The sequence below is a fragment of the Thamnophis sirtalis genome, unplaced genomic scaffold (genome assembly GCF_051295495.1).
Source record: "Thamnophis sirtalis isolate CommonGarterSnake01/CBP01778 unplaced genomic scaffold, rThaSir2_p1.2 scaffold_7, whole genome shotgun sequence".
NCBI classification, from domain to species: Eukaryota; Metazoa; Chordata; class Lepidosauria; order Squamata; family Natricidae; genus Thamnophis; species Thamnophis sirtalis.
In genome coordinates, this window is record NW_028261387.1 from 87,835,099 (window position 1) to 87,862,965 (window position 27,867).

Consider the following 27,867-nt stretch of genomic DNA (forward strand, 5'->3'; position numbering starts at 1 on the left):
GGCTTCCGGTGTGACTAGAAGAGCTGCTGAGGGGAGCCGGAAGAGACCGTCGAAGCTTTTTGAGGGGAAGAGAAGCGAGCGGCGGGAGGCCCAAGTGAGGCGACAGGTAACCGTAGGCGGGCTCGGCGGGAGCGCCCAGAAAAGTTGTGGGTGAGGGTAGCCTTTCTCAACCGCTCAAACGCACCCTTTCAAGTCCGAACGGGGGTTGGGGATGATGGGAATTGTAGTCCAGCACCCAGGTGAGGCTTACAGGGGCGGTTTTAGAAAGGTTGGGCTGAAGAAGTATTCCAGTATATGAGGAGCTTCCATAAAGAAGGGGGTGTTGTTGTTAACCTCCAAAGCACCAAAGGACAAGAAAGCAATGGATTGGGGGGGCTCGGGAACCAAGGAGAGAAGAAACCCAAAACTAAGGAGAAATTTCCTCACAGTTAGAACAATTAACCAGTGGAACGACTTGTCTCCAGAAGTTGTAAATGCTCCCAACACTGGAAGTTTTAAAGAAGAGATTGGATAACCATTTGTCTGAAGTGGTATAGGGCTTCCTGCCTAAGCAGGGGGTTGGACTAGATGACCTCCAAGGTCCCTTCCAACTCTGTTACTCTATTCTATTCTAAAATATCTGGTTATTGTTAGGGAAACATGTTCCTTCCTTATCTCAGAATCCCATGTGTAACTTTAGAGTGGGCATCCTGTGCATGCGCGGCAGAGGCCCAAAAACCAGCTGGCTGGCAAGAGGCACGCACGCATGTCCGGTGGAGCTGAGATGAGCGACGGCTTGCATGCCCGATGGCTGCGTGCCAGGTGTGGTATGGGTACCATAGGTCCGCCATCACGGCCCTATACCATTTCGAACAAATGGCTTTCCAATCTCTTCTTAGAAACCTCCAATGTTGGAGACCCACAACTTCTGGAGACAAGATATTCCATTGAGGAAATTTCTCCTTATTTCTAGGTTGCTTCTCTCAAGTCAAATTCATTTGCACTTGAGCTTTTTTGAAGAAATGTGCTTTTGGCAATAACATTTTTATTTTGCTGGACTCCCAATATAGTTACTAAAATGCTATCAAGTAATTAATATACTTTTTAAAAAATGACTTTTTTAATGAATATTTTTTATTTCCATTTTCATAACACACACTCACATGTATACTATACATAGCCCGTATCATATAGTATTAAATAATAATTACATCAGTTCCTCTTGTCAACAATGCCCAGAAAAATAGAAACCCATTATAGCTCTTCTGCTTTCCATACACCTCTTTCTTCTACCACCCTCCAACTTTCTATCTTCCCTCCATCATCCTTTCCTACTCTACTTCCCCTCCCTTTCCACTGCTCCTCTCTCTCTACAATCCACTCCTCCTTATCCTTCTCATCTTCCCCGCTTACCCTCTCTCCTATCCTTCTCTTCCCATCTTTCTTCTCCCTTCTGTTTCCCACTCCTCCTCTCATTGGTGTATTTCCGCTACATGTCAATATGCTTAACATATCCTAGTTTTAAAGAAAAAATAGTAATAATAATAGTTATGAAAATATAAGAAAAAAACAGTATACATGTGGGGACAAATTACATTAAAATCTAAGAGGTCTCATCAAACCTGATATATATCCCTCCCCCCCACCCAACCCCCAACAACCTTCCCCCCCCCCCCCGACTTCCCAGAACCCGTACACGGTATAGATTTTTATCAAACACAGTCTAAAAGATATTGGAGAAAGGAATAAGAAATTGATAACAAAAAAAATGACTTTTTAAAGGTAGGCGTCCCTTTTTATGTTGATCAGGTTTTATTTTTGGCCACAGGGATGTGTGATTATCTGATGAGGAAAGTGATAGTCATTCTTTCCTTGGTTTCAATACTTTTTTTGAAAATTAACCACTAATCTCAAAAATCTAGCTGTAGTAGATTGTTGGGCTTTTGTGCTGTTTCATTTGGCAGTTTCTCTGTTTTAATAATGTATAAATCTTCCATGAAATCTGCATCAAACATTTCTGAAATAGCACCTGACTCTGGACTCTACTTTTTTTAACATTTGTCTGCATTGTTTTTCTACATTGAAGATTTGGTACTGGAATTGAATGTGAAGAGGCAGATTACTAGTTCTAAAGAGAAAAAAAGAAACCAATTTCTTTTGGCACGCAAGAATTAATGAAAATTATAATAGCATAGCTACTTCAGAGGTTGGAACTGTGTTCTTCATTATCCATATTTTTGCAAGAGAATACCCCAAATTCAGATAAAACTAATACTGTAATTGGTGCAACCCAAGTGGGAAATTGCTTAACAACAATAGCATCATAGGGAGGTGTCTATGGAGATTCTCAATCATTCAGGTCCTGGTTGTCCCAAATATGCTTTTTCAAGGGGCAACTGAACTTTGTTTTGCTTTGAAGACATTTCGCTTCTCATCCAAAAAGCTTCTTCACCTCTGACCGGGTGGTGGGGAATGGAAGGGTTTATATTCCTTGCAGGTTATTTGCATTCTTTTAGAGAGTTGTTGAGGCTACTTGGACATTCGTCTGTGTCCTCAGGGTCACCTGAGTAGTGCAAATGGGTTTGGTGTCTTCCTGGAACTGCTAAAAGGGGCAGTGTGTTGTGGAGCTGTGCTGTCTGCAGGATGCTTATGCCCTGTGTCCCTTCACTGTTGAACACAGGCACAAGCTGTTGGGGAAGAGTCTGTGTTGTCTGCATCTCAAACTGAAGTGCAAATGGTCCCTGTAAGTCTGCAATTTTTTCTCATGGAAATTCGTTCCTACTCTCACGCCATTTGAAGAGAAAGTGCATAGCTAGATGTCTGTGGAGATTCTCAGCCATCCAGGTCATTGTTGTCCCAAAAGTGCTTTTTCAAGAGGCAACTGGACTTTCTTGTTGTTTTTCTTCGAAGATGTCATAGGCATGTAGAGAGGATTGAATTAGGGGGTCAGATTTGGTGCTGTGCCAGCTGCCAAAGTTGAATGTATCTATATTACTTTTCTGGAAACGTGATTGCCAGGACTGAAGCGTTCGTGATGAATTCTTATCTCTTTCCAGGATGTCTTCTGGTGCTTTATTCCCAACCTTGGTGCCCGGCTCTCGGGGCTCATCAAGCAAATACCTGGTCGAGTTCCGTGCAGGAAAGATGTCTTTGAAAAGCAGCACGGTCACCCCTGATAAGAGGAAGGGCCTTGTCTACATACAGCAAACGGATGATTCCCTCATTCACTTCTGTTGGAAAGACAGGACATCTGGGAACGTGGAGGATGTAAGTGGAACACTCCAGCCATTGGATACATAGATTTATAGCATGTTTGCCCATTGATAGCTAAAATAGAATGCTCCTATGCTTTTTTATTTATTAGAGTTTCACCCCACCTCTAAGTAACTCACGGCAACTTTTCCTATTTTCCCCACCATAACATCCCTGTGAGATGGGTTGGACGGAGAGAAAAGTGACTAGTCCAAAGTCACCGAGCCGGCTTTTCATGCCTAAGAGCTCACCATCTCCTGGTTTCTAGGCCAGCACCTTAACCACTAGACCAAGCTGGCTCTCACTTATAATAAGAAATTAAGTTACATGCTTTGGGGTGACATAGTTTAGCCCCCTTTTCTCTCGTGCTCCTATTTTAGCAAGAAACAGAATAAATATAGAATATGTGAATCTATGTAGAATTACCTCTTTCTGCATAGAGGCAAGTATTTATTTACTTTCATTGTGCATCTAGCTTCTGCAGCTCTTTCTCGAAAACCATGCCGATAAACATATAATTCAAATTGTGTACAAATTATGTTTTCTGCTTTCCCCTGGAGCATCCTGTTTTTTTCTCATGAAGCATATTGAGTCACTATCCATAATTTTTCTCTTCTTTGAAAATGAACCTTCAAGAAAGGGAATTGGTTTGTGGTTTTCCAGGCATCTTTTAATCCCCAAATTTCTTGCCTGGACAATAGATGGGAATGAGAGAACATTTGATCTAGAAGATTTGATTTCTCCCCCCCCCCCCCCCCCCGGATAATTGGAATGGTACCTTGCAAGGGAGCAATCGAACATGAAGTTTTCTTTTTCCCTTATTGTAGATTGAGAAGTTAGTTGTTGATCAGCATTGATAGATTATGTAAGTATTTAGATCCTGCCTTTGTTTTTTTAGGACTTGATCATATTTCCCGATGACTGTGAATTTAAGAGGGTGTCTCAGTGTACTACTGGCCGTGTCTATGTGTTGAAGTTCAAGGCTGGATCCAAGAGACTGTTCTTCTGGATGCAGGTTTGCGAGTTCCTCAGTCTCTGTGTCCTGCGCTTCTCCGGGAAGTTTAGTGTGGTTCTGTACAGTAGAACGCCAGTGCATCTAGAGAAGATTTTGAGAGAGAGCAATCATGAAATTGATAGGGAAGAGTTAGCCACCACAACTTTGGATCGAGGTCATACCATGTTTTCCCGAAAATATGACCTACTCAGGAAGTAAGTCCTAACTTGATTTTTACCCATGCACCCAATATAAGCTCTACCCCCAAAATAAACCCTAATTAAGACCCCACCCACTCCATGGTGCACGGGTAAAATTAAGCTAGGTTGGGGATGGGGGAGGAGTGGAGCTGCCCTATACTTACCTTCAGACAGTTGCAGCCAGGCCTTGCACCCCTCGGCCCAGTTCTTCTGCAGCCTGGAGGGCTTTCCTGAAGGCCTCTGTAGCTGATAACAGAGCTCTGGATTGATCTGGAGTTCTGTTATCGGCTGCAGAGGCCTTCAGGAAAGCCTTCCTGCCCTTGTTGGATTAAGAGGTTCCTGAAGTGAAAAAGAGGCTGGGGGTGACTTGCACAAGTGAGGTGAGTCAGTGGATGACATTTCACCCTCCCGCCCCCAAAAAAGAACCTGGTGCCTTTTTTGGTGACAAAAAAATATAAGACAGGTTCTTATTTGTGGGGAAACACAGGGGAGTGTCCATTGTAACCTCGAATGGTGGCTAATTGGGCATAAATTGAGGACCTCTTCTATTGAGAAAGCTAAGATGTTTAGAATTACTCATCTGTCCTGAAGAAAATGTTTTTTCCCCTCCCTTCCTTCCTTCCTTCCTTCCTTCCTTCCTTTCTTCCAGGAACCTAAGACGGAGAAAGATGAAGAGCATTGTCGTAAGGTGAATGAGTACCTCAACAATCCACCCATGCCTGGAGCTCTAGGAGGCAGTGGAAGTGGGGGCCATGAACTTTCTGCCCTTGGAGGTAGGAGCCTTTTCCAAGAAGCTCTTTCTGCTCAGGATTAGTCATTTAGTTCTGGTTCTTTAAGGAATTCTTTTAAATCCGGTTAGAAAATCTTCGATGCTGGCTAAACATCAAAATCACATATAAAATAGTAAAAACCCGTGCTTTGATAGTAGCATATATACTTTTAGATTAGGCAGCATCTGCAGTTCAATCAATCAATCAGAATAGAGCTGGAAGGACCTTGGAGCTTGAACCTCCAGTGATGAAGCACCTACAACTTCTGGAGGCCAGCAGTTCCACTGGTTAATTGTCCTCACTGTTAGGAAGGTTCTCCTTAATTCCAGGTTGCTTCTCTTCTTGATTATTTTTCATCCATTGCTTCTTGTCTTGCCTTCTGGTGCTTTGGAAAATAGGTTGACCCCCCTCCTCTTTGTGGAAACCCCTCAAATACTGGAAGACTGCTATCATGTCACCCCTAGTCCTCCTTTTCTGTAGAGTAGCCATACCCAGTTCCTGCAACCATTTTTCGAATGGATTATGGATTGTAGGAAAATGTTCTGAAAGGAAAGTGTTAAAATGCATTTTTGGGTATATTTGTTAAAGTAGCACCAAAACTTTCATTCTGTTAAGGAGTTTCTATTGTGTGGCATTTAGTTGCACGATTAAAAATATTTTGTCTTATTAATTTTTTTAGGTGAGGGTGGCTTGCAAAGTCTTCTGGGAAACATGAGTCATAACCAGCTGATGCAGTTGATTGGACCAACGGGCTTAGGAGGACTTGGTAAAGTGCTTTCATGATATTTATGTGAGAAAATGCCTATCTTTCCCCTGATGAGAATATACTTAAACCAAAGTCCCCTGATTTGTGAATGTTGGTGTGGGATGCAGGGGCATTAGTATAAACTACAGGTGCCAAAACTCAATCGTTTCACCTGACGTATCGTGACATATCGTGACTTTTTTGCCTTTGTGGAGTTGGTATGGGTGTGGCCTGCGCATGACTCATCCAGCCCATGGGCCGCCAGTTTGATAGGCCTGGTTTAAATCGTTTTGTTTTCTTCATTGGTTGGTCAACCAGCAAGACCTTTTGCCAACCACTGAATTGATGCCAAACTCCTCCTATTGCATGAATGCAGGTAGAATTGTTCTGTTGCTTTCTAGTATATGAAAGAGCTAAGAATGGTGCTTCCAAATATTTCCATGTTAATCAAAACTAATAGATCAAGACAAAGAAGAACTCTTTCCTTTCCTCTCCTCGCCTCTCATCCCCTTCCCCCTTTCCTTTTCCTTTTCTCTTTCCTTTCATTCCTTCTCTTTCCTTTTCTCCCCTTCCCCTTCCCTTTCTTTCATTCACTTGCCTCAGTGTGGCATGAGATCCTCAGTAAGCATGTTTGGATAGTGTGATACTTTGGGAGAGGTGTACCTAGAGATGCTTTAGGAAGGAGTAGATCTTTGCCTACTGAGGCTTGACTTTCAGAGGCCAAACCTCCGCTGTAGGGAGGAGGAACCGACCAGATGGTTCCGCCCCAGGCGACTTATGGACCCCTTGAGGTTCCAGACGGAGCTTGGGGTTATTCCTGATACTCTCGCCCACAGTCCGGTGGAGACCCTGGTTGCAGCCTGGAACTCGGCAGCAACGGGGTCTCTTGACCGGATTGCGCCACTACGGCCGCTCTGAGGCTGTGGATCCAGGAGGCCTCCTTGGTTCACCGAGGAACTCCAGGAGAGGAAGCGCCGGAAGAGACGCCTAGAGCACTTGTGGAGGTCCAACAGATCCGAATCGAGCCGAGCACTTCTAACATCATGCGTCAAGGATTACATCAGGGCAATTAGGACGGCAAAAAGATCTTACATTGCCACCTTGATTGCCTCCGCCGAGTCGCACCCAGCCGCCCTGTTTAGGATAACCCGTTCCCTCCTAAATAGGAGGGATACAGGGGACCCCTTGCAGGGTAGGGCTGAAGAGTACGTCCAGTTCTTGGCGGACAAAGTTGCTCGGTTTCGGTCGGAGTTGGACTCCAATCCTGCAGGTCCAGCCGAGGCACAAGGGGATAATCTGGTAGACCATCGCTGGGTTGAGTTTCAGGATGTTGCCCCTGGGGATGTGGACAAGGCCATGAGAGCTGTGAGTGCCTCCACATGTGTACTGGACCCGTGCCCCTCCTGGCTGGTTGTTAACAGCAGGGAGGTGGCACGGGGCTGGATCCAGGCGGTTGCTGCCGCCTCCCTTCGGGGCGGTGGTGAGACCCCTCCTGAAGAAACCATCTCTGGATCCAGCCGTCCTTAACAATTACCATCCAGTCTCCAACCTCCCCTTTGTTGGGAAGGTTGTTGAGAAGGTGGTGGCCTTTCAGCTCCAGCGGGCCTTGGAGGAAGCTAGCTATCTTGACCCATTCCAGTCCGGCTTCAGGCCTGGCTACAGCACAGAAACCGCTTTGGTCGCATTGACCGATGATCTCTGGAGAGCCAGGGATGGAGGCCATGCCTCCATCCTAGTTCTCCTTGACCTCTCAGCGGCTTTCGATACCATCGACCATGGTATCCTTCTGCGACGACTGCGAGAGGTGCGGGTGGGAGGCACTGTTTTGCAGTGGTTCTCCTCTTACCTCTCGGACAGGTCGCAGTCGGTGTTAGTTGGGGGGCAAAGATCGAACCCTAGGCCCCTTACATATGGGGTGCCGCAGGGTTCGGTCCTGTCTCCCCTACTTTTCAACATCTACATGAAACCGCTGGGCGAGATCATTCGGCGGCACGGGATAAAATACCACCAGTATGCGGACGATACCCAGCTGTATCTGTCCGCCCCGTGCCAACTCAATGAAGCGGTGGACGTGATGAACCAGGGACTTGAAGCTGTTAGGGACTGGATGAGGGCTAACAAACTTGTGCTCAACCCGGATAAGACCGAGTGGCTGTTGTGTTTCCCTCCCGCCAATTTGGCAAGTATTCCATCGCTCAGGCTGGGGGGTCAAACATTACACCCCTCAAACATGGTCCGCAACTTGGGAGTCCTCCTGGACCCACAGCTGACTTTCGAACACCATTTGTCAGCTGTGACCAGGGGGGCATTTGCCCAGGTTTGCCTGGTGCACCAGTTGCGCCCCTACCTGAACCGGGAGGCTCTCACAACAGTCACTCGTGCCCGTGTGACCTCTAGGCTGGAGTACTGCAATGTGCTCTACATGGGGCTGCCCTTGAGGAGTATTCGGCGACTTCAGCTAGTCCACGCAAGCGATTGTGGGTGCACATCGCTTCACCCACGTAACACCTATCCTCCGCGAGCTGCACTGGCTACCTGTCGATCTCTGGATACGCTTCAAGGTGCTACTTGCCACCCATAAAGCCCTCCATGGTAGTGGATCTGGGTACTTGAGAGACCGCCTACTGCCAATCACCTCCATTCGACCAATTAGATCTCACCGATTAGGCCTCCTCCGAGTTCCATCCGCCGGTCAATGTCGACTGGCAACCACGCGGAGGAGAGCCTTCTCGGTGGCAGCTCCGACCCTATGGAACGATCTCCCGGTGGAGATTCGTACCCTCACCACCCTCCAGACCTTCCGCACAGCCCTTAAAAACTGGCTTTCCTGTCAGGCCTGGGGCTAAAGATCGCAACCCGCCCGAATGGTATGAATGTTGTGTTTTAATGATGTATTGTTCTATATGTTAAAAGTTTGTTCCCCCCCCCCCTTTTTAAGTTGTAAGCCACCCTGAGTCCCCCCAGGGAAAAGGGCGGCATATAAATAAACTTAATAATAAAAAAAAATAATAAATAATCATTTGATGTTATAATCCTTCCGAGGCCTTGATTTGGGGCTCAGAATGTCAAGTAATTAAGTGAGAAGTTCCTTTAATAATTGCTCACATGGCCAATGTGCTTCCTTTTTTTACTTACTGTTGTTTAGGGTTCCACAGTAGGACATAGTTTTCTAAAGATGGTAACAATTGTGAACCTTTGCCCTGAAAGTTCTGCAACTAATTTCCAACGTTTGTGGATCTGAATGTATGGTCTAGAAATTTTGGAATTTCGTTTGATTCAAGATTGGTTTGATATATGAAATTTGTGGAAGACATGGTACACAGGCATTATTTCGGTCATTCCTTTTGAGAGTTCGCAGCAAGATTGAGAGGTCCTCTCACTGATAACAGTTTTACAGTGTTGGAATGCAAAATTTGGCCTCTCGCGAGAGAATAAACTTTTCCAAATACATGTTTTGATAAACTTTTTCTAAGAAATGACTTTTTTTTAAAAAACCTTATTGTTAATTGTGCCAATAGGTGGACTTGGTGCTCTTACAGGTCCTGGTCTGGCTAGTCTGTTGGGCAGTGGGGGGCCTCCAACGAGCAGCTCTTCTTCCAGGTAAGAAGTTTAACTTACTATTTAAATTTCCTTTTAAATATTAAGGTAGGGATAGAAGTTAATTTCATTATACTGCCCCCTAGAGTTGGACATGAGTAGTTAGGGCAGTAGCCCCCAACCTTTTGGGCACCAGGGACCAGTCTTATGGAGAAAGGTTTTTCAGTGGACCAGAGTGGCGGGGAGGAAGGAGATTCACATGCTGCCTGCATCCCATGGATGGGGCTTCGCTTGTTTGTGTGGCCTGGTTTCTAGCATGCCACAGAACACAGACCAGACCCTGCCTCACAATCGGCCAGCAGAAACTTTTTAATTAGTTTCATTTTTACAAGACTTCCTTTCTCTCATTAATCTTGCTTATCTGGAATTTAAATGGTGATGAATCTGCTGAACTGTCTTGTTACAATGCTTATTTTATGAAATCCTTGGTAAAGCTTTGCCAAGCCTCAAATTTCAAAACAAAGGGAGAAATTCAGCGTCTCTTCCTATAGCTGCACAGTCAGCCAGTAGAGTTTTATTAACTGCTTGAAGATAAATTTTGGAATGGCCTCAAAACCAAATCCTAATCTGAAACCGTCACCCTCTATTCCCAGGGGCACATCCCCAGTGCCTGGCACAAGGCTGCAGCCTCCGCTTCCTACGCCCCCTGCTGGGGATGTGTTAACGAAAGAATTTTTCCTGAGCAAACTAAGCGAGGCTATTGATGCACTGACAATTAAAATGGAAGATATGTTTAGAGATAATAGAGAGGAGAGAAAAGAGGAAATAAAAGAAATGAAAGAAGAAATCAAAAGTGAAATAAAAGGACTTAAACAGGAGCTGTATGAGAAAATCGACGCTAAGGTTGTTAAAATTAGAGATGAAATGCTGAGACTTGTAACTGTATTGACAGAACATACTTCTGGAATGGAAGATACTCTAGAGGTTCTTAATGATGCCAATACCAACTTTACATTGAAAACAGAGGTGGTGGAACAAGAAGTGGAAAATGCTGAAAAAGAAATTATGATACAGTACCGACAAATGGAGTTTGCATTAAGAGTAAGGGGGCTGCGTGAGGAGAAACAGGAGAATCTGAAACAGATCCTATCGGAAGCTTTTGACTGCCTGATGGGAAGACCAGGGACCAACCTTGACTGGCAAATCGACAAAGCTTACCGCGTTAATTCTTGTCTGGCAAAGCAGAAGCAGCTTCCTCGAGACATCGTTATATATTTTACTACAAGAGAGCTTAGAAATATGGTACTACAAGCGTCTTATAACACTAAGCTTCAAATTGGCGGTCAAGACCTGATTGTTTTGAAAGAGATACCACCTCAAATGTTAAGAGCCAGGAGAGACTACGCTTTTTTGGACGAAGAACTCAGAAATCGTCAGATACAGTATAGATGGGATGCACCATTTGGCATTATATTTACATTTGATAAGCAAAGATATCACCTCAACTCTGTATGGAAAGCTCGAGATTTTTATTATAATATATTGAAGGCCGGATACCCTGCACCATCTGGACCTGGAGAAAGACCACAAGAAGGACAGGATAGACAGCAAACTACACAACCACCAGACAAGATGGAGCATTTCTCTTTTCCAGAAGTGCAAGGTGTTATGGAACAAAGACCTAGCCACATGACTACTAGACGAATGGAGAAACAAGCTAAAAAGCAACAGTCTCAACAACCACCGGCCATCGATCAAGGAACTATAATAACAAGTCTGGAAGCAGTGGGAGGAGCTAGACCTAAGGTTAAACAGGCCATGCAGGAAGCTCTAAAAATGCTTCAGCCAACCAAAGATGACAACTAAGATTTTAACATGGAATGTCAACGGACTGAATTCTCCACAGAAGAGGATGAAAATATTTCATTATCTCAAACAGTTTAAGAATGATACAATTTGTTTGCAAGAAACTCATATCAAGTCAACTGATCAAAAATATTTGATTAACTCAAAATTTGGTCAACATTTTGCAGCTTCCGCCATGGAAAAGAAGAATGGTATAGTTGTATACTTAAGAAAAGATATGAAAGCTGAATTAATAGAAGCAGACTCCTTCAGAAGATATATTGCTTTAGACTTAATCCTAGAAGGGAAAAAGACATTACTTTTGGGAATTTATGCTCCCAATCAACAGCAAGATAGATTCTATAGAAATCTTCACGCTAAATTAGTACAGTGGGACTATAGTTCCTGTATACTATTGGGTGACTGGAATGGAGTGATAGACACTAAGAGAGATAAGAAGACTTCCCGCCTAAATACTAAGATGCGAGCAAAGTTACCCAAACCTTACCCAAGCATCAATCCCTTTCAAGGATTGATTTTATACTAACCACTAATGATTTGCTTTCTAGGGTCAAGAAGACAAAGATTGCGGCTAGGGTCCTTTCGGATCATAACCCAGTTTGGATGGAGTTGGGAAGGGTAGTGCAGGCAAGAAGGTCTTGGAGATTGAATGAAAACTTATTTAGATATGAAAAGTATATTAATGATTGTAAAAAATTACTATCTGAATGTTTTGAATATGAATAAGGGTACATCTATGGAATTCGTATGGGATGCAAGCAAAGCGTATATGAGAGGAGTGCTGATGAATATAAATAAAACACATAGAAATAAACAAGGGTTAAAACAAACAGAACTGGAAGAGGAAATTAAGAGAAAAGAGTTGGAGTTAACAATGAACCCAGACGATACAAAGGTTAAGGAAGCTATTAACATATTAAAATCTCAATTTGACATGTTGATCTCTGACCAGGTAGCCACTAACTTATTATATGCAAAACAATACTTTTTGTAATGCAAACAAACCTGGCAGATGGTTAGCTTATCAGATTAGGAAAAAAAGGAAAACTCGAAATATATCTAAACTGATTTACAGAGGGAAGGAGATGTTTCAACAGGAAGAGATTCAAAAGGCCTTTCGGGAATTTTTTACAGAATTGTATAAAGGGGATAAAATTAATGGTTTAGATATAGACAAATATTTAGATAAAGAGAAAATACCCTCAGTTAGAGAAGAGCACAGGCAAAAATTGAATCAACCAATAACCTTAGGGGAAATCTTGCAGGTAATTAAGCAATTAAAGTCAGGGAAAGCACCAGGTACAGATGGTTTGACAGCGGTTTACTATAAAAACTTACAGTTAGAAATGGTAGAACCTCTTAGAGAATTATTTAATAAGATTCAAACGGAAGGTAAAGTGCCCCCATCTTGGAAGACAGTGTTTATATCTTTGATACCCAAAGAAGATCAAGATACTACTCAACCTAAAAATTATAGACCTATTTCATTACTGAATGTAGATTATAAAATTTGTACTAAAATATTAGCAAATAGTTTAATGTTGGTTATTCAACAATTGATACACACGGACCAAACAGGTTTTATACAGGGGAGACAGATGAAAAGTAATGTCAGATTAATTATTAATGCATTAGAATATTTGGGAAAGAACAACCAGATCCCTGCTGCGTTTATATTTTTGGATGCTGAGAAGGCCTTTGATCGAGTTAACTGGCAATTTCTGTATGTCTTATTCTGAGATAATTTTTTACAGTCAATTAAAGCAATATACCAACAGCAAACAGCACAAATCATAGTCAATGGAAGTTTAACAGACTCTCTTCAAATTGGAAAAGGTACAAGGCAGGGCTGTCCTTTGTCCCCATTATTGTTTATTATAACTTTGGAAGTACTGTTGAATAAAATACGGGGCTTGGATGGTTTAAAAGGGATCAAGATTAGGCAGCAAGAATATAGAGTCCACGCTTTTGCGGATGATTTGGTCATAATATTGGAACAACCGCAGGAATCCAGTATGGTCTTAATGAATACGATTAATCAATATGGTCAAGTGTCTGGCTTTAAAATAAATTTACGAAAAACAAATATACTAGCTATAAATATGAATACTAAACAAAAGGAAGAATTAGGAGTGATGCTAGGATGTGAGGTAGTTAAAAAAGTCAAATATCTTGGAGTTAACATTTTAACTTCAAATGGGAAATTATATAACCATAATTATGAACCCCTTTGGCATAGTATACAGACGGAGATGAAAAAATGGGAGAAATTGCACTTATCTTTGCTGGGTAGGATAGCGGCAGTGAAAATGAACATTTTACCAAAATTTTTATTTCTTTTCAAAATGTTACCTATACTTTAAAAAGATGCGAATCTTTTAGAATGGCAGAAGGGTATCAACAAATTTGTATGGGCAGGAAAGAAGCCGAGGGTAAAGATGAAAATAATGCAAGATGTACGTGAGAGGGGAGGATTGAAACTACCTAATTTAAAACTATATTATGATGCAGTGGCATTATCTGTAATTAGTGATTGGACTCATTTAACCAATGATAGAATATTGAATATTGAGGGACACGATCTGGTATATGGTTGGCATGCTTACCTGTTATTCAACAAAAAATTGGATAAGAATTTTAAAAGTCATATTTTAAGAAATGTTTTACTGCGGGTCTGAAAAAATACCAATATAAATTAAATGACAAGATACCCATGTGGGCAATTCCTAGACACGCAATTGAAAATATGAATATAGCACAAAAACAGGATAGAATTACTTACAGACAGCTTCTTACCTCGGAAAGGGGAGTATTACAATTAAAATCATTAGAGGTATTAAAAGAGGAGAAGGTAGTTCAAACATGGTTCCAGTAGGGGCAATTACAGGCTAGGTGGAAAATAGATCAAAAAATTGGTTTTATCCAAGTTGAGGATAATTTGTTTAAACAAATAAGAGATCAAAGCTTAATGCATATAAAGAGGATATATAATGTATTAATACAGATGGACTCGTAAACAGAATTAGTTAAAGATTGTATGATAAAATGGGCTCAAAATATTGAAGAACCAATAATGTTGGATACATGGGAAAGAATCTGGGTAAGAAATGTGAAATTTACACAAGCTCAAAACCTGAGAGAAAATTTTTATAAGATGTTCTATAGATGGCATTTAGATCCTAAAAAGCTGGCTTCTATGTATCTGAATGTACAGCCTAAATGTTGGAGGTGTGGTTCTCTTGATGCTACATATTTTCATATATGGTGGACCTGCCAAAAGGTTAAGGCATTTTGCATAAAAAATATGGTGGATTATGCAAAATATCTTTAAAAGAAGGATAAAGTTTACTCCTCAGTTATTTTTACTATGTATATGTACCGACTTTACAGTGGTAGAGACTAACTTGATTCTGCACCTAATAACGGCAGCAAGACTGTTGGTGGCGCAATACTGGAAGAAGGAAGACTTGCCTACAATTCAAGAATGGACATTGAAAGTTACAAACTTAGCCGAGATGGCTAAAATATTGGCATATCTTAAAGATCACTCAAATGAGAGATATAAACGAGACTGGAAAAAATGGATTGACTATATACAAAATAAATACAGGACCAAGAAATTCCAGTTAGCCTATGCTTAAGATCAGAAATGATTTAAATTGTTTAAAGTTAGCTCAGCAAGAAGAAGCTAAGATCAATGTAGAGATGTCATTAATTTCTTTATTTCTTTTTTCTCAATAGATTTTAGACTGTGTTTGTTAAAAATCCATACCGTGTACGGGTTCTGGGAAGTCAGGGGGGAGGAGGAGGGGGGTTGGGGGGAGGGGGGAGGGAGGGGTATATATTAGGCTAGACAAGAATTTGGTGGTAAACTAGAACTATTTTGACACACACAAAAATTGTACTCCGATGTCTTACTGATTGAGGAATGATGAAATGTTTGTTTTTAAAAGAAAATAAAACTTTTGAACCAAAAAAAAAAAAAAAAAACACAGACCAGGAGTTTGGGACCCCTAGGTTAGGGGAAATCTTTACCTTTAATGTTTTGAGACCTCTCAGCCTCACAGTAGAGCAATTTTATGCCACAAAATCAGATCTCCTTTAGCTGAACCAATTGAGCCATGCTGTAATTGTGGCATCTTAAAGTTACTATAGTTATAGGGCACTCTGGACAAATAGTTCTTTCAGTGCCAGTTTTGCACCTACAAGTGTGAGATGGGAAGGGACGTTGTCAGTTCATCAGTGGAGGTCCAAGGAGGACTATAACAATTCTGAGAGCTGTCAGCCTTCTGTGGCACTTTCATAGCTCATTATATTAGCCCCCCCCCCCCCCAAGAATTATGCTTGTGCAGCTGGTCCTTAGTTTACGATTGCAATGCAGTCTGCCCATTATGGTTGCAAAGCAGGTCCTCACGTGACTGATCCAATTTTATGACCTTTTTTTGAGGTAGTCATTAAGCAAGCACCGTGATTGTTAAATGAACTCATTGTTTGCTTTAGGATGTTTTTGCTGAATACTGGAACACCAGTTTTTAGCAAAAACATCAAAAATTGTAGTCGTGTGACTAAAGAGATGCTGCAAGCAACCATAAATGCAGCCTGGTTGCCAAGTGCCTGAAATGCGGTGTGACAGGGGAAACGTTGCAACTGGGTTGTAAGTACCTCTTTGGGGGTCGTAATTTCAAATAGTTGCTAAGTGACTGGTCATAAGTGGAGGGCTGCATTTATTTGGGAAAAATATCAGTGCTTCTTACTTATTTCAATAATTATTGTGTTAACTATATAGACCAGCTGTCCGAAAGGTGCCTTTTTCAAGAGGCAACTTGACTTTCTGGTTTTTCCCTGAAGACGTTTCGCTTCTCATCCAAGAAGCTTCTTCAGCAGCATCCAGGCCATCCAGTCAAAGATCCAAAGAAAGTGGGTTGGGTATGGAGATATCAAACTCTCTTCAGAACATGCAAGCGACGCTTCAATCAATTCAAGAAGCTTTGGTTAAATCTCAAGAAACCATAGCAAAAAATCATGAGGAGATAAAAAATGAAATGAGGGAGCTGAAGGAGGAAATACGTCAGATTAATGAAAAAATGGCGAATATTCTGCAAAAGACAGCAAAAAATGAACAGAAAATGGAGGACAAACCAGAACAAACAGAGAAAGAAGTGCAGGAAGTAGCCCAAGTTAACAAAGACCTGGAGGAGACAGTAATTGTCCTGGAGATGGAAAAGGCGGCCTACTTCCTAAGATTCCAGAATATTAAAGAAGAGAAAAGGGAAAACCTGATGGACGTGATAACAGAGTTGTTGGCTGGAGCTCTACAGAAAACTAAACAAGAGGTCCAAGTGGAAATAGGGGAAATATTTAGAATTCATACAAATTACACAAGAAGACATAAACTCCCAAGAGAGGTACGCGTGAGATTTACTAAAAAGAGATTGAGAGATGAAATACTTAAAAGATCAAGAGAAGAGCCTTTGAAATATAAAAGGAAAAAAAAATGTGATGTTGAAACAGGTCCCTAGGAGAGTAACAGATCAAAGGAGACAATATCAATTCCTGACCTCACAATTGATCAAATGTAATGTAATTTTTAGATGGTTGATACCAGAGGGAATTCTGGTTATTTGGCAAAACAAAAGGTTTAGACTGGATTCACTAGATAAAGCATATGCCTTTTTTAATCATCATTTTGCTGCAAGTGAACAGCAGGAAAGCAGGGAAGAGATAGAAAGTGAAAGACAAGAAGAAATGCAAGCAAAAGAAAAGACTTCGCAACAAGAAGAGAGTGAAAATAAAAAAGAGAACGAATAGAATGAGAAGGTGCAAGAGCAAAAGAACAGGGAGATAAGAACAACTAGGAGTGTAAAACCTATATATAAATTAAGTGATGGAAAAAGAAATAAGGATGTTATCAATTAACATAAATGGATTGAACTCCCCTATGAAAAGGAAAAAAAAACTACAAAAAATAAAAATGGACCTAATTTGTTTTCAAGAACTGCATATTAAAAAAACAACATTGCAACTTATTCGAATACCCCCAAAGTGGGAAATTATATTCTTTATATATTTAGCACAACTAAAGAAAAGAGGGGTGACATTATATGTTAAAGAAATGGTAAAAGCCAAACAAGTGTATTCAGATGAAGAAGGGAGAATATTGATGGTTGAGGTTGTAATAAATCAGAAACAGATTCTTTTGATCGCAATATATGCACCAAATAACAAGAAGAATTCTACAAAAAGCACCATAAGAATATAATTGAAATAGACTATGAATACATTTGTATGATAGTGGACTTCAGTGCAATTGAGGATGTCAAACTAGACTATAGGTGCAGCAAAAAAAGTAAAAAAAATGACACTTCCAAAACCTTTTTTTGAAATGACACAAGAAATAGGCGTACAGGATTTATGGAGAGAGTTAAATCCAAAGAAAAACCAATATACATTTTATTCGAACAGACACCAATCTTGGTCTAGCATAGATATGATATCGCCAGAATATCGATGTCGCCAGAAATGAGAACAGATATCCAAGAGGTTGATACAGAAATGAAAATATGGGCAGATCATAAGCCAATAAAAATAAATACAAATAATGGAAAAAGAACTTCATTTTTAAAGAAAACACAAAAGAAGAAACATCACTACAAAATGTTTGGGACACAGTTAAAGAATACATGCAAGGATTAGCCATAATATATGTAAGAAGAAGAAACAAGAAAAAGAAACAACAGCAAAAAAAAATACAAGAACTAAAAAAATTGAAGATAGAATCGCAGAAAAGACTATAAAAACTTGCAAAAAAGTAGTGTAAAAGGAAATGGAATTAATAAAACATAAACGTAATAGAAAAAGAAGAAATGGCACAAAAAATTAAAATGGTAAGACAAAGCTTTGTTGAAAATGCACATAAGCCAGGTAGATGGCTAGCATACAAGCTGGAAAAAAAGAGAAAGAGAAGAAAATGATACATAAACTGATAGATGAGAAGCAGATCCTTCACCATCAAAATGAAGATAAAAAGAAAATAATCCAGGAATTCTGTGGGAAACTTTAGGGAAACTTTACAGTCAAGAAAAAGTGTCAGAAGGTATAATAAAACAATATTTAGAAAAGACCGCGTTACCCAAAATACCAGAAACAGTGAAAGCGATGTTAAATGAAAGAATAACAATGATGGAAGTAACAGAAGCAATTTAAAGGCAAAAAAACCAATAAAATACCTGGATTAGATGGGCTTTCGGCAGAACTTTATAAACATCTACAAGATGTCTTAGGTTTGTCAATGTTGGAGATCTATAATGATATGTTGTTAAGGCCAATCTTCCTAAAACATCGGCAGATATTAGCTTAATGCCAAAAGAAGACTCATTTACAGCAGATAAAAAACTAGACCAATATCATTATTAATTGTAGAATACAAAATATATACCTCAATAGTAGAGAGACTAAAGTTCTTGAACAAATTTGTACGCCCAGACCAGAATGGTTTCTTATTCAAAAGTCAAATTAAAAATAATATGAGAATCATCTTGAATACATTGGAATACTATGAAGTACACTCTGAAAAACAGATAGCTCTGCCCCCTTATTATTTATACTAACTTTGGAAGTCTTGATTAGAAAGATCAGACAAGACCCAGAAATAAAAGGCATGGAAATAAAAAAAGAAAATTACAAATTACAGGCATTTGTGGATGTTGTAGTATTTATCCTAGAAGAACCACTGAAATGGGATCTAAATTAATAAAAAAAAGATTTATTGAAGTAGCAGGATTAAAAATAAACAAAGAAAAGACTAAGATGCTGGTAAAGAATCTTACAAATAAACAAAAAAAATGAATTGGTAGAAAAAATGGGCATTCCGATAACTAAAAAAGTAAAATATTAGGAATTTGGTTAGTGGCGAGAAGTGCAATTATTAAAGAAGATAATTATTTTAAATTAATACAACAAATCTGGAAAAACGGAAAAACCTACAGCTGTCGATGGTTGGAAGAATAGTTACAATAAAAATGAAAATTTTGCTGAAGTTATTTCTGTTTCAAACAATTCAAATAAAACTAGGAAAAAAAGTTTTTTGAGGATTTAAATAAATTGATTTTAAGTTTATTTGACAATGGAAAAAAGCAAGAATAAAATTGGATTTGGATTACCTGATTGGGAGTTGTAAGTGCTTATATGGGTGAAAGAATGGGTTAATTTGAGGAACAAAAATTTTTGACTTTAAAAAGACATGATTTGCAATTGGTATGGGAAAAATAAAATACACATATTTTCAAAGACATATTAGAAATGCTCTACTTTTAGTATGGGGAAAAATCATACATTACATGAAAATATCTGTGTGGCTATCCACAATAGAATGTTCTTGAACTGGAAAAAATTACAAGATATAAAAATATCCTAAATGAACAAGGGAAATTAAAATCGAAATAAGGACTGAAAAATCAAGGAATTGATTTGGCTTGATGGCCACTTATGCAAATACAATCAAGGTACAAGTAAGATGCAGAAATAAATGGATTTTACAAAAACCTTCAGAATTACATCTGATATTTTTAGGGACGGATGATAAATTTAAAAAATAGATGCTTATTGAGTTTTAAAATGGAAGAACAACAAGTAAAAGATACTATGATAATATGGGCCAAAATTTTTGGATATAATATAGAACTTAGATAAATGGCAAAAACTCTGGGAAAGAAACTATAAATTGATGATGTCAACAGCCTATAAAAAAATATCTACAAAATGTCTTATAGGTGGCATTGCCACCAGTAAGAATGGCAAAGATGTTCCAAAACGTATCTCCCAGATGTTGGAAATGTAAACAGTTACCGTGTTCTTACAGTCATATGTGGTGGACTTATCCTATTGCAAAAAAATATGGTTAGAAATAAATATGTGGCTAGAAGAAATGACAAAACAACAAATAGACCTAAAACCAGAGATGTTCTTGTTGGGTATCCTACCGGAGAAATATAATAAAAGAAATACATATTCAATTTTACAAGTGGTAACAGCAGCGAGAATTGTATATGCACAAAACTCAAACAGAACATACCTATAAAGGAAAATGTAATAAAGAAAATACTAGAATGTGCTGAAATGGATAGATTAACATTGAAAATTAAGGATGAGGAAACAATCCTTTTTAACTTGGGAATTATTTTATCAATGGTTAGAAAATAGCGAACAGAAGTTAGAAATTTAGAATAATGATATGTAAATAAAATGAAGTAAATGTGTAATTAATGAATATTGAATAACGATAAGTAAACTGATTAATAGACTTGACGATAATGGCTACAAATGTGATGGTTATCTGATGTTTATAATGCTTGATGTTAACTATAGACAAAAAAGAACAGTGTTTAATTAAATAACAAAATGTTTAATAAGGAAAAGTGAAGAATATGGTGAATAGACTTTGAGAATAATAGATATAGCTATTGTGTGCATAAGACTTACTATTTGTATTTTAAAAAAGATTATACCCTGTTAGTACACTGCCATTGTGGATATGGAAATTTTGTATATAACAAAGAAAATTGTATAATAAAAATAATATATTTAAAAAAAACAATTATGCTTGTACAGCTGGTCTTTGATTTACGATTGCAATGGAGCCCGCCCATTGGGGTTGCAAAGCAGGTCCTCGTCTGACTGATCCAATTTTATGACCTTTTTTTGAGGTAGTCATTAAACAAACACTCTGATCGTTAAACGAACTCATTGTTCGCTGTGGGGTGTTTTTGCTGAAAACCTGAATACCAGTTTTTAGCTAAAACATCAAAAATTGTAGTCGTGTGACCCAAGAGATACTGCAAACAACCGCAAATGCAGCCTGGTTGCCAAGTGCCCCGTTATAAGTGGAGGACTGCATTTATTTGGAAACAATATTAGTGCTTCTTACTTATTTCAATAACTCTTACGTTAACTATACAGACCAGCTGTCCTAAAGGTGCTGTTTTCAAGAGGCAACTTGACTTTCTGGTTTTTCCTTGAAGATGTTTTCCTTCTCATCCAAGAAGCTTCTTCAGCTCTGATTGGAGAATTCCCCACCATCCAGAGTTGAAGAAGCTTCTTGAATGGGAAGCGCGACGACTTCAAAGAAAAAAACAAAGTCCCATCCCCTCTTGAAAAAGCACCTTTGGGACAACCTTGACCTGGATGACGGAGAATCTCCATAGATATATAGGCCAGCATTACTCCTTCCTTGTAGATAGGGCATTAGAGATGTAGACATGAAAATGATCTAACATTTCCCAGGGAAAAGGGTGTGCTAAATGTCCTCATCTTCTTTGTGGACCAATCAGGACTTCTTTGCAAGTTGTACCTGGGTTTGGGTGTGGAATGCTTTGTTTAGCAGCATGTATTTTGCAACTGAAGAGTCACTTCTCTACTTCTAGCATTTTTAACATGTGACTTAAAATACCGGCTCTCATCTGTAGGAACCAAAATTTGTGTCCCGTTTCTCCAAAATTGTACTACTAAATTCATGGCTGTAAGATGAAATTATGTGTTGCCTTCTGTTTGACTTCTGTTTTATCAAAGTATAAAATATAAAGGAAAATCGAAATAGGAAATTAAGGAAGAAAAAACGGGGGGGGGGGAGGGATATGGCATACCAGACCAAAAAAAAAAGGAAAAAAACAACCCATTGTCTTCCAACTATTTTCAGCACAGTAGAAGATGGCAACATTACAGCCTCAACTTTTGACTTTTACACCTTAGTATATACTAGCCATTTCTATAACATCTAATCGGCAAAACCAAAGTGATTGAACATTTCACTTCTGGATTTTGTGCTTGTGATAGAAAAAAAAAAGTTAAAAGAGTTAGAAACTGAGAAGAGGAGTCATCGTAAGGAGTTGTCAAATGAAGACTAGATGGCCTAAATTTGGGCTTTTCACTTCTTTAACCCCCTTCTCTTCTTTAGCTGAGAAATAACAGCTGCAGAATTTTTTTCCCCTGAAATCTTTCAGTTCTCGCAGCCAGTCAGCCGCTGTGACACCATCCTCCAGCACTTCCTCCACACGGGTAACGCCCGCTCCTGCTGCTCCTGCAGCCGCCACGGCTACAGCCACAGCCACAAGTCCTAGCCCTGCTCCGAGCTCGGGAAACGGGACCAGCACAGCAACAAGCCCTACCCAACCCATCCAGCTGAGTGATCTTCAGACCATCTTAGCAACTATGAATGTACCAGCCGGAACAGGAGGGCCGCAAGGTAAAAAGAGGGTTGCACGTTTGGTATGTCTCTCAAAACGCGCATCTTTCCTCGAATTTCCATCCTAACATCACAGTTTTTATTACTCGAGCCTGGAGTTAGACAAAACCTCTGGACTTCAGATACAACAGTATGAACCAGTGTTAGGCAGCTGTTGGTTGGTAATGTTCTGACCCAGCTTTCCCAGAAGCAAGAAACAGACTCCCCACAAAGAAAACCCTCTTTATTTACACATTGGGAATTAACTGTGTTCACCAACAGAAAGTGCAGGCAATAGTCTTGCAAGGAGTTACCATATTTTTCGGCGTATAAGACGCACCTAGCTTTTGGGGAGGAAAACAAGGAGGAAAAAATCTGCCTCTGCCTCCCAGCAATTTGCCTCCTTGCAGCAAACAGCCAACAGCCCTTTTCAGCACAGCCTGATTAGCACAAGCAGCTGTCTGTTGGATCGGCTTCTGACGATCAGCTGTTTCAGGCTGCAGGGATTGCCATAGCCTATTACCCCTCCGCGCCCCCATTTTCAACCTCCGTATCCCATTTTTGGTCTCCGTGTGTCCCATTTTCTGCCCGTTCTGGGCGGCAGGGATCAGAATGGGCATAAACTGGGCACGCGGAGGCCAAAAATGGGGCACGTGGAAGCAATAGCAATGGCAATCCCTGCAGCCTGAAACAGCTGATGGTGGGGAGGCTGATCCAACTGACAATCAGCTGCTTGTGCTAATCAGGCTGTGATGAAGCGGAAACTGAAACAGGCTGTTTGCTGCAAGGAGGCAAATTGCTGGGAGGCAGAAGCCAAAGGGGGGGGGGCTGGTGGGTGGGCAGGGCTACATTCCATGTATAAGATGCACCCAAATTTTCACCCTCTTAGGTGGGGGAAGATGCATCTTATACTCTTAAAAATGTGAGTCAATTCAACAGAAAAATAGATAAACCTCAATTCTGGCAAGGCAGTCTTTGTCGCACGAAACACACAAGAAGCAAACTTTCTAGAAATGCAAACAGTTGTCTGTGACAACCAAACCACTCCCCTTTCCTCCTGTTTATTCCCCAGGCAGGGAGGGGCCAGTCAGCGTCCATGTTTGTTTTGCTTCCCGAGATGGCTCATTGTCCTCCATTGTTCTCCTCTCCTATCTGATCTGCGCATATGTGTATCTCGAACAGGCCCCAGCTGTTCCTCCTCACTCATCTCAGCCTCCAAAGGCAGTTGCCTCTCCGGTGCCTGGGAAATGCCGGACGGCCCAGTGCTCTATCTCTGTGTCCAACTCTGAGCATCCACCAGAGCCTTCCCCAAACTCCAGAACTGGCCTAAGTTCTTCCCCAACCACCTCCTTGTCTGGGTCTGGCGGCCCACAACAGGTTGGTTAGAATCAACTAGCACAGAGGTGTCAAACTCATGGCCCGCGATAACAGGGAAAGTTGTGATATGTCATGTGACGACCCAAGTTTGACCCCCCCCCCCTTGAAATAGCACATTTAGGATGATGTAGTCATGATTTTTATAGTTATTGGGGTGGTTTCCAGGTTACTCTTGGGATTTGTGATCACCTGTAGCATATTTGCTAATTCTGTGTACCTTAAGAGGCCATCCTAATTGTGTTCCCCAGTTGACCTGTCCAGTGTGCTTACTCCGGAAATCATGGCACCCATTCTGGCCAACACGGAAGTCCAAGAGCGCTTGCTGCCTTACCTTCCTTCGGGGGAATCTCTGCCGCAAACAGCAGAGGAGATTCAAAACACGCTCACCTCTCCGCAGTTCCATCAGGTAACCATTTTAACGTCAGCCGAAGAGCAGAGCTTGGTCCCAAGTTGAATAAGAAGGCCTTAAGGCCTCGTGCAGGCCGTCCTCAACTGTAATTGAGCCCAGAGTTAAAGCTGTCAGTCATTGCAGTTGTAAGTCAAAGCATCACGTATTCAGTGGGTTATTTTTTGTGACACAAATGCCACAAATCATTAAGCAAATCCATTTTTCCTCCCAAAGGTTTGGGGTTTTTTTGCCGGAAACCGACCCAAAATGTTGCAAATCTTGGTTATGTGACTTTCAGGTGCTGCAATGATGAGCTGGTTGTCAAGCACTGATTATGTGACTGCTGAAGGGGCCAGGTGAATGTGGTTAGCTTGAGTCATAAGTAGCTCTGGGGAGATCCATTGTAACGTTGAACTGTCACTAAATGAGAGGTCAAAAGCTACCTCTAGGAACTGGTCTACAGCAGGGGTCTCCAACCTTGGCAACTTTAAGACTTGTAGACTTCAACTCCCAGAGTTCCTCAGCCAACAAAGTCTTAAAGTTGCCAAGGTTCGAGACCCCTGGCCTACAGGGTCAGATTAGGGAAAGGTGATGTGGGGGATGAGAGACCGTTCATTCAGAAATTTAAGTGTTATTTTGACCAGTATAGCGTTGCTGGTATTTTGAACTTTTTGATTGTATGCAACTATTTGGGGGCTGTGTTGCTTTACTCATTACTGATTTACAGTAATTCTGATTTACTTTACCCCAGCACTGCTTAGCTACCAATCCACAGGACTGGTGAGAATTCAACTAAAGAATTATAGTTGTCACGCTACCACCCAGGTGGATAGTTTACAACGAAGCTCATAGCACTAATTTTTTTAGCTCCAATTGAAATACCAAGAAATTCTAAGGCAGAGCATTGAAATTAGAGCATCGTAATCTAGGATAGAAAGAAAATGTGATGAATGAAGCCTGACCTTGGTTAGATTGTATCACAGGCACATGAGAAGGATCCCTCATCTGTTGTCATGTAGCCAATGGGAGCTGGATTTTTGATTTCTCCTAATCACTAAATCTTTTCGGAACAAGGATCGTCTGTAGTCTGCCTCTTTGAAGATAGAAGAAGCTTGATTTTCTCAGAATCTAAGAATTTCTTACAGTCTAGCTGAGCTGGTCTTTTTTCATTTTGCAGGCGTTGAGCATGTTCAGTGCTGCCTTGGCTTCTGGACAGCTGGGACCCCTGATGAGCCAATTTGGCTTACCAGCCGAGGCCATAGACGCAGCAAATAAAGGCGGTAAGTTCATTTGCCCAGCTAATTGGGAGCTGCTGAATCATGAACGGAAATCTTTCTAAGGATGAAGTAATATATCGTGAGATTTGAATTCTGTGTCAGCGTTCCAAATGTCATCCAAAATTAAATCAGAGTTCAAGGCAGAACTTTCCTCAACATTCCAATTTATTAAGAGAGACATGTTGGCACATCTGTGGAAAACCTGAATCTGAAAGCTTCCTGGGTTTTCTATCCAGTTCAAAGTTCATGATCTTGCCCCCACACCCACAAGTCCATCATATGGTCCAATCTTCCTCTGCCATGCTGGCATTTCCACCCATCTAGTTCCGGACAGGTGCAGAGGTGCAGAGACAAAGAATGACCTTGGGCTTCTAGGAAACAATGTTTTATTTTGATAACAACATTCTACTCCTTACTATTCCCCCTCTAATGAAACAGCATAGTAAAATAAGAGAATGTGTGGCAGGCCCAAGAGCCTAAAAGGAAAATGACTGGAGGCCTGACATTCTGCTCTCTTGTGTTTTCTGGAAGGCTTTTTTGGGTCACACTCATCCAGTGTTTCCCAGCTGTGGGCAAATTTATAAGCTGTGGACTTCAACTCCCAGAATTCCCCAGCTAGCATGTGGAATTCTGGGAGTTGAAGTCCACACTTCTTCAAGTCGATCCAATCCAATCCATGGCAAGCCAGCAACCGGGCCGTGCAAACAAGCGAAACCCCATCTGCGGGATGCAGACTCCGTGTGAAAGCACATCCCATTCAGTCCGCGGGAAAACCTTTCTCCACAGAACCGGTCCCTGGTGCCCAAAAAGTTATGGACCACTGATCTAACCATTGAAGCTTAGCATCGTTTATATTAAAAAAAATCAGATACTGGACTTGTATATGCCCTCAGCTGATCCCAATGTGATCTACAGTTGGACATGGGACCCCGCGGTCACAGTGAGGGGAGGATGCTGTGCCCCATTTATACAAAGAGTCCTGGCAGACGCTGTGTGAGGTGCGAATCCTATTCAGGATTGTCCATTGCTGACGTGGTGGTTCGAAGCCTGGCACCTTTGTTCGCAATCATTTATGTCTTCCTATGTCTGTGCTATAAATGGCTGCAGAGAATTAGTTGAATCCTTACTATTGAATAGTTGAGAGTTTTAACCAAGAATGCTACCAGAGAGCTGCTCCGTCTTGAAAACCCAAAATGTTTTGGCTCATCCTGACACTACAAATTTGTAGATGTTCTTTAAAAACTTGATTGTTCCCCCAAGGTCTGAAATAGACAAGTGTAAGACACCTGGCTGGCTGTTGCACACCATTTTCCCTTCTCTTTTGTTTAATATTAGTTTTAAAGTTTTAATTGTATGCCGTCAAGATTGTATGCCAAGGGGAGCAGCACTTACAGGTCTAAATGATAAAAAACTTCTCATGCTTTAGTAGTAAAGTAAAAACACGCTTTATTAGTAAAGATAGTGAAATGGAAAGTGTGATATCCAGCTTGTTGGAAACTGACTTAGAAGGGAAATAATGTTAGGCCAACATATTTTATGCAAAGGATTTATCATTTGGACTAACCTTTAAAAACAGACTTTGCAAATTGCAGCTATCCTGCTGCAAACCTTCCGTGCTGTTGCAAGTCATGTGTTGCAACTACACACTTCAAATGTGCACACAAGGCCGCCTGCTGTCTTTCTTACTTTTCTCTTACTGGATTACCCATATAATGTGTCTTTTTTTTTCTAGACGTAGAGGCGTTTGCAAAAGCCATGCAGAACAACGTCAAATCCGACCAAAAGGAAGGAGAAGCAAAGGAAAAAAAGGATGAAGAGGAAGACATGAGTTTAGATTAGGTTTCTTAATTGTGTCTGAATGATACTCCTAGATATTAACTTTTAAGTAGAATCCCTAACTGACTCCATGTATTGAATCTACAAGTAAAGGATCTCATTCCCAAAATTATTTCTGAAAATAACTCCCCCCCCCCTTTCTTGCTATAACCCAGGCAGCTGTTTAGCCTTAAGACACCACTTGTCCCTAGGAAAGATTTGATTGGACTAAATGAAATCTTGCATCCAGTAAAACTGTAGCTTTTACGTTTGAAGGGTTAACCTACATCTATTGGTTTATATATATTTTTTATATTTAGCTAATTGCACCTGGGTGTGTCTATATTTGGTGGAATATTTGACTTCTTGCCTTCATTAAAAGATTTGAGGGGCTCCTGATCTTCTCCCCTCCTCCTGTGTTGGGTAATGTGGGGCCTGGGGAATTGTTTTGA

The 27,867-nt window shown here is 40.7% G+C and overlaps 1 protein-coding gene across 3 annotated transcripts; it reads left to right on the forward strand.

The window, feature by feature from the left end:
• Window positions 1–27,814, forward strand: LOC106554029 (ADRM1 26S proteasome ubiquitin receptor). 3 transcript variants are annotated; one of them, XM_087720560.1, is made up of 10 exons: window positions 1–106; window positions 3,036–3,246; window positions 4,130–4,246; window positions 5,075–5,198; window positions 5,875–5,961; window positions 9,459–9,540; window positions 22,338–22,579; window positions 24,184–24,341; window positions 25,501–25,603; window positions 27,333–27,814. In XM_087720560.1, the coding sequence occupies exons 2-10, from the start codon at window positions 3,037–3,039 to the stop codon at window positions 27,437–27,439; spliced, it is 1,230 nt and encodes a 409-aa protein (XP_087576686.1). In that variant the 5' UTR covers window positions 1–106; window position 3,036; the 3' UTR covers window positions 27,440–27,814. The 3 variants fall into 3 exon arrangements, with proteins under 3 accessions (XP_087576686.1, XP_087576685.1, XP_087576684.1); XM_087720559.1 differs by lacking the exons at window positions 22,338–22,579; window positions 24,184–24,341; window positions 25,501–25,603; window positions 27,333–27,814 and adding an exon at window positions 16,130–19,027; XM_087720558.1 differs by lacking the exons at window positions 22,338–22,579; window positions 24,184–24,341; window positions 25,501–25,603; window positions 27,333–27,814 and adding an exon at window positions 10,131–12,308.
• Window positions 27,815–27,867: the final 53 nt, after the last annotated feature.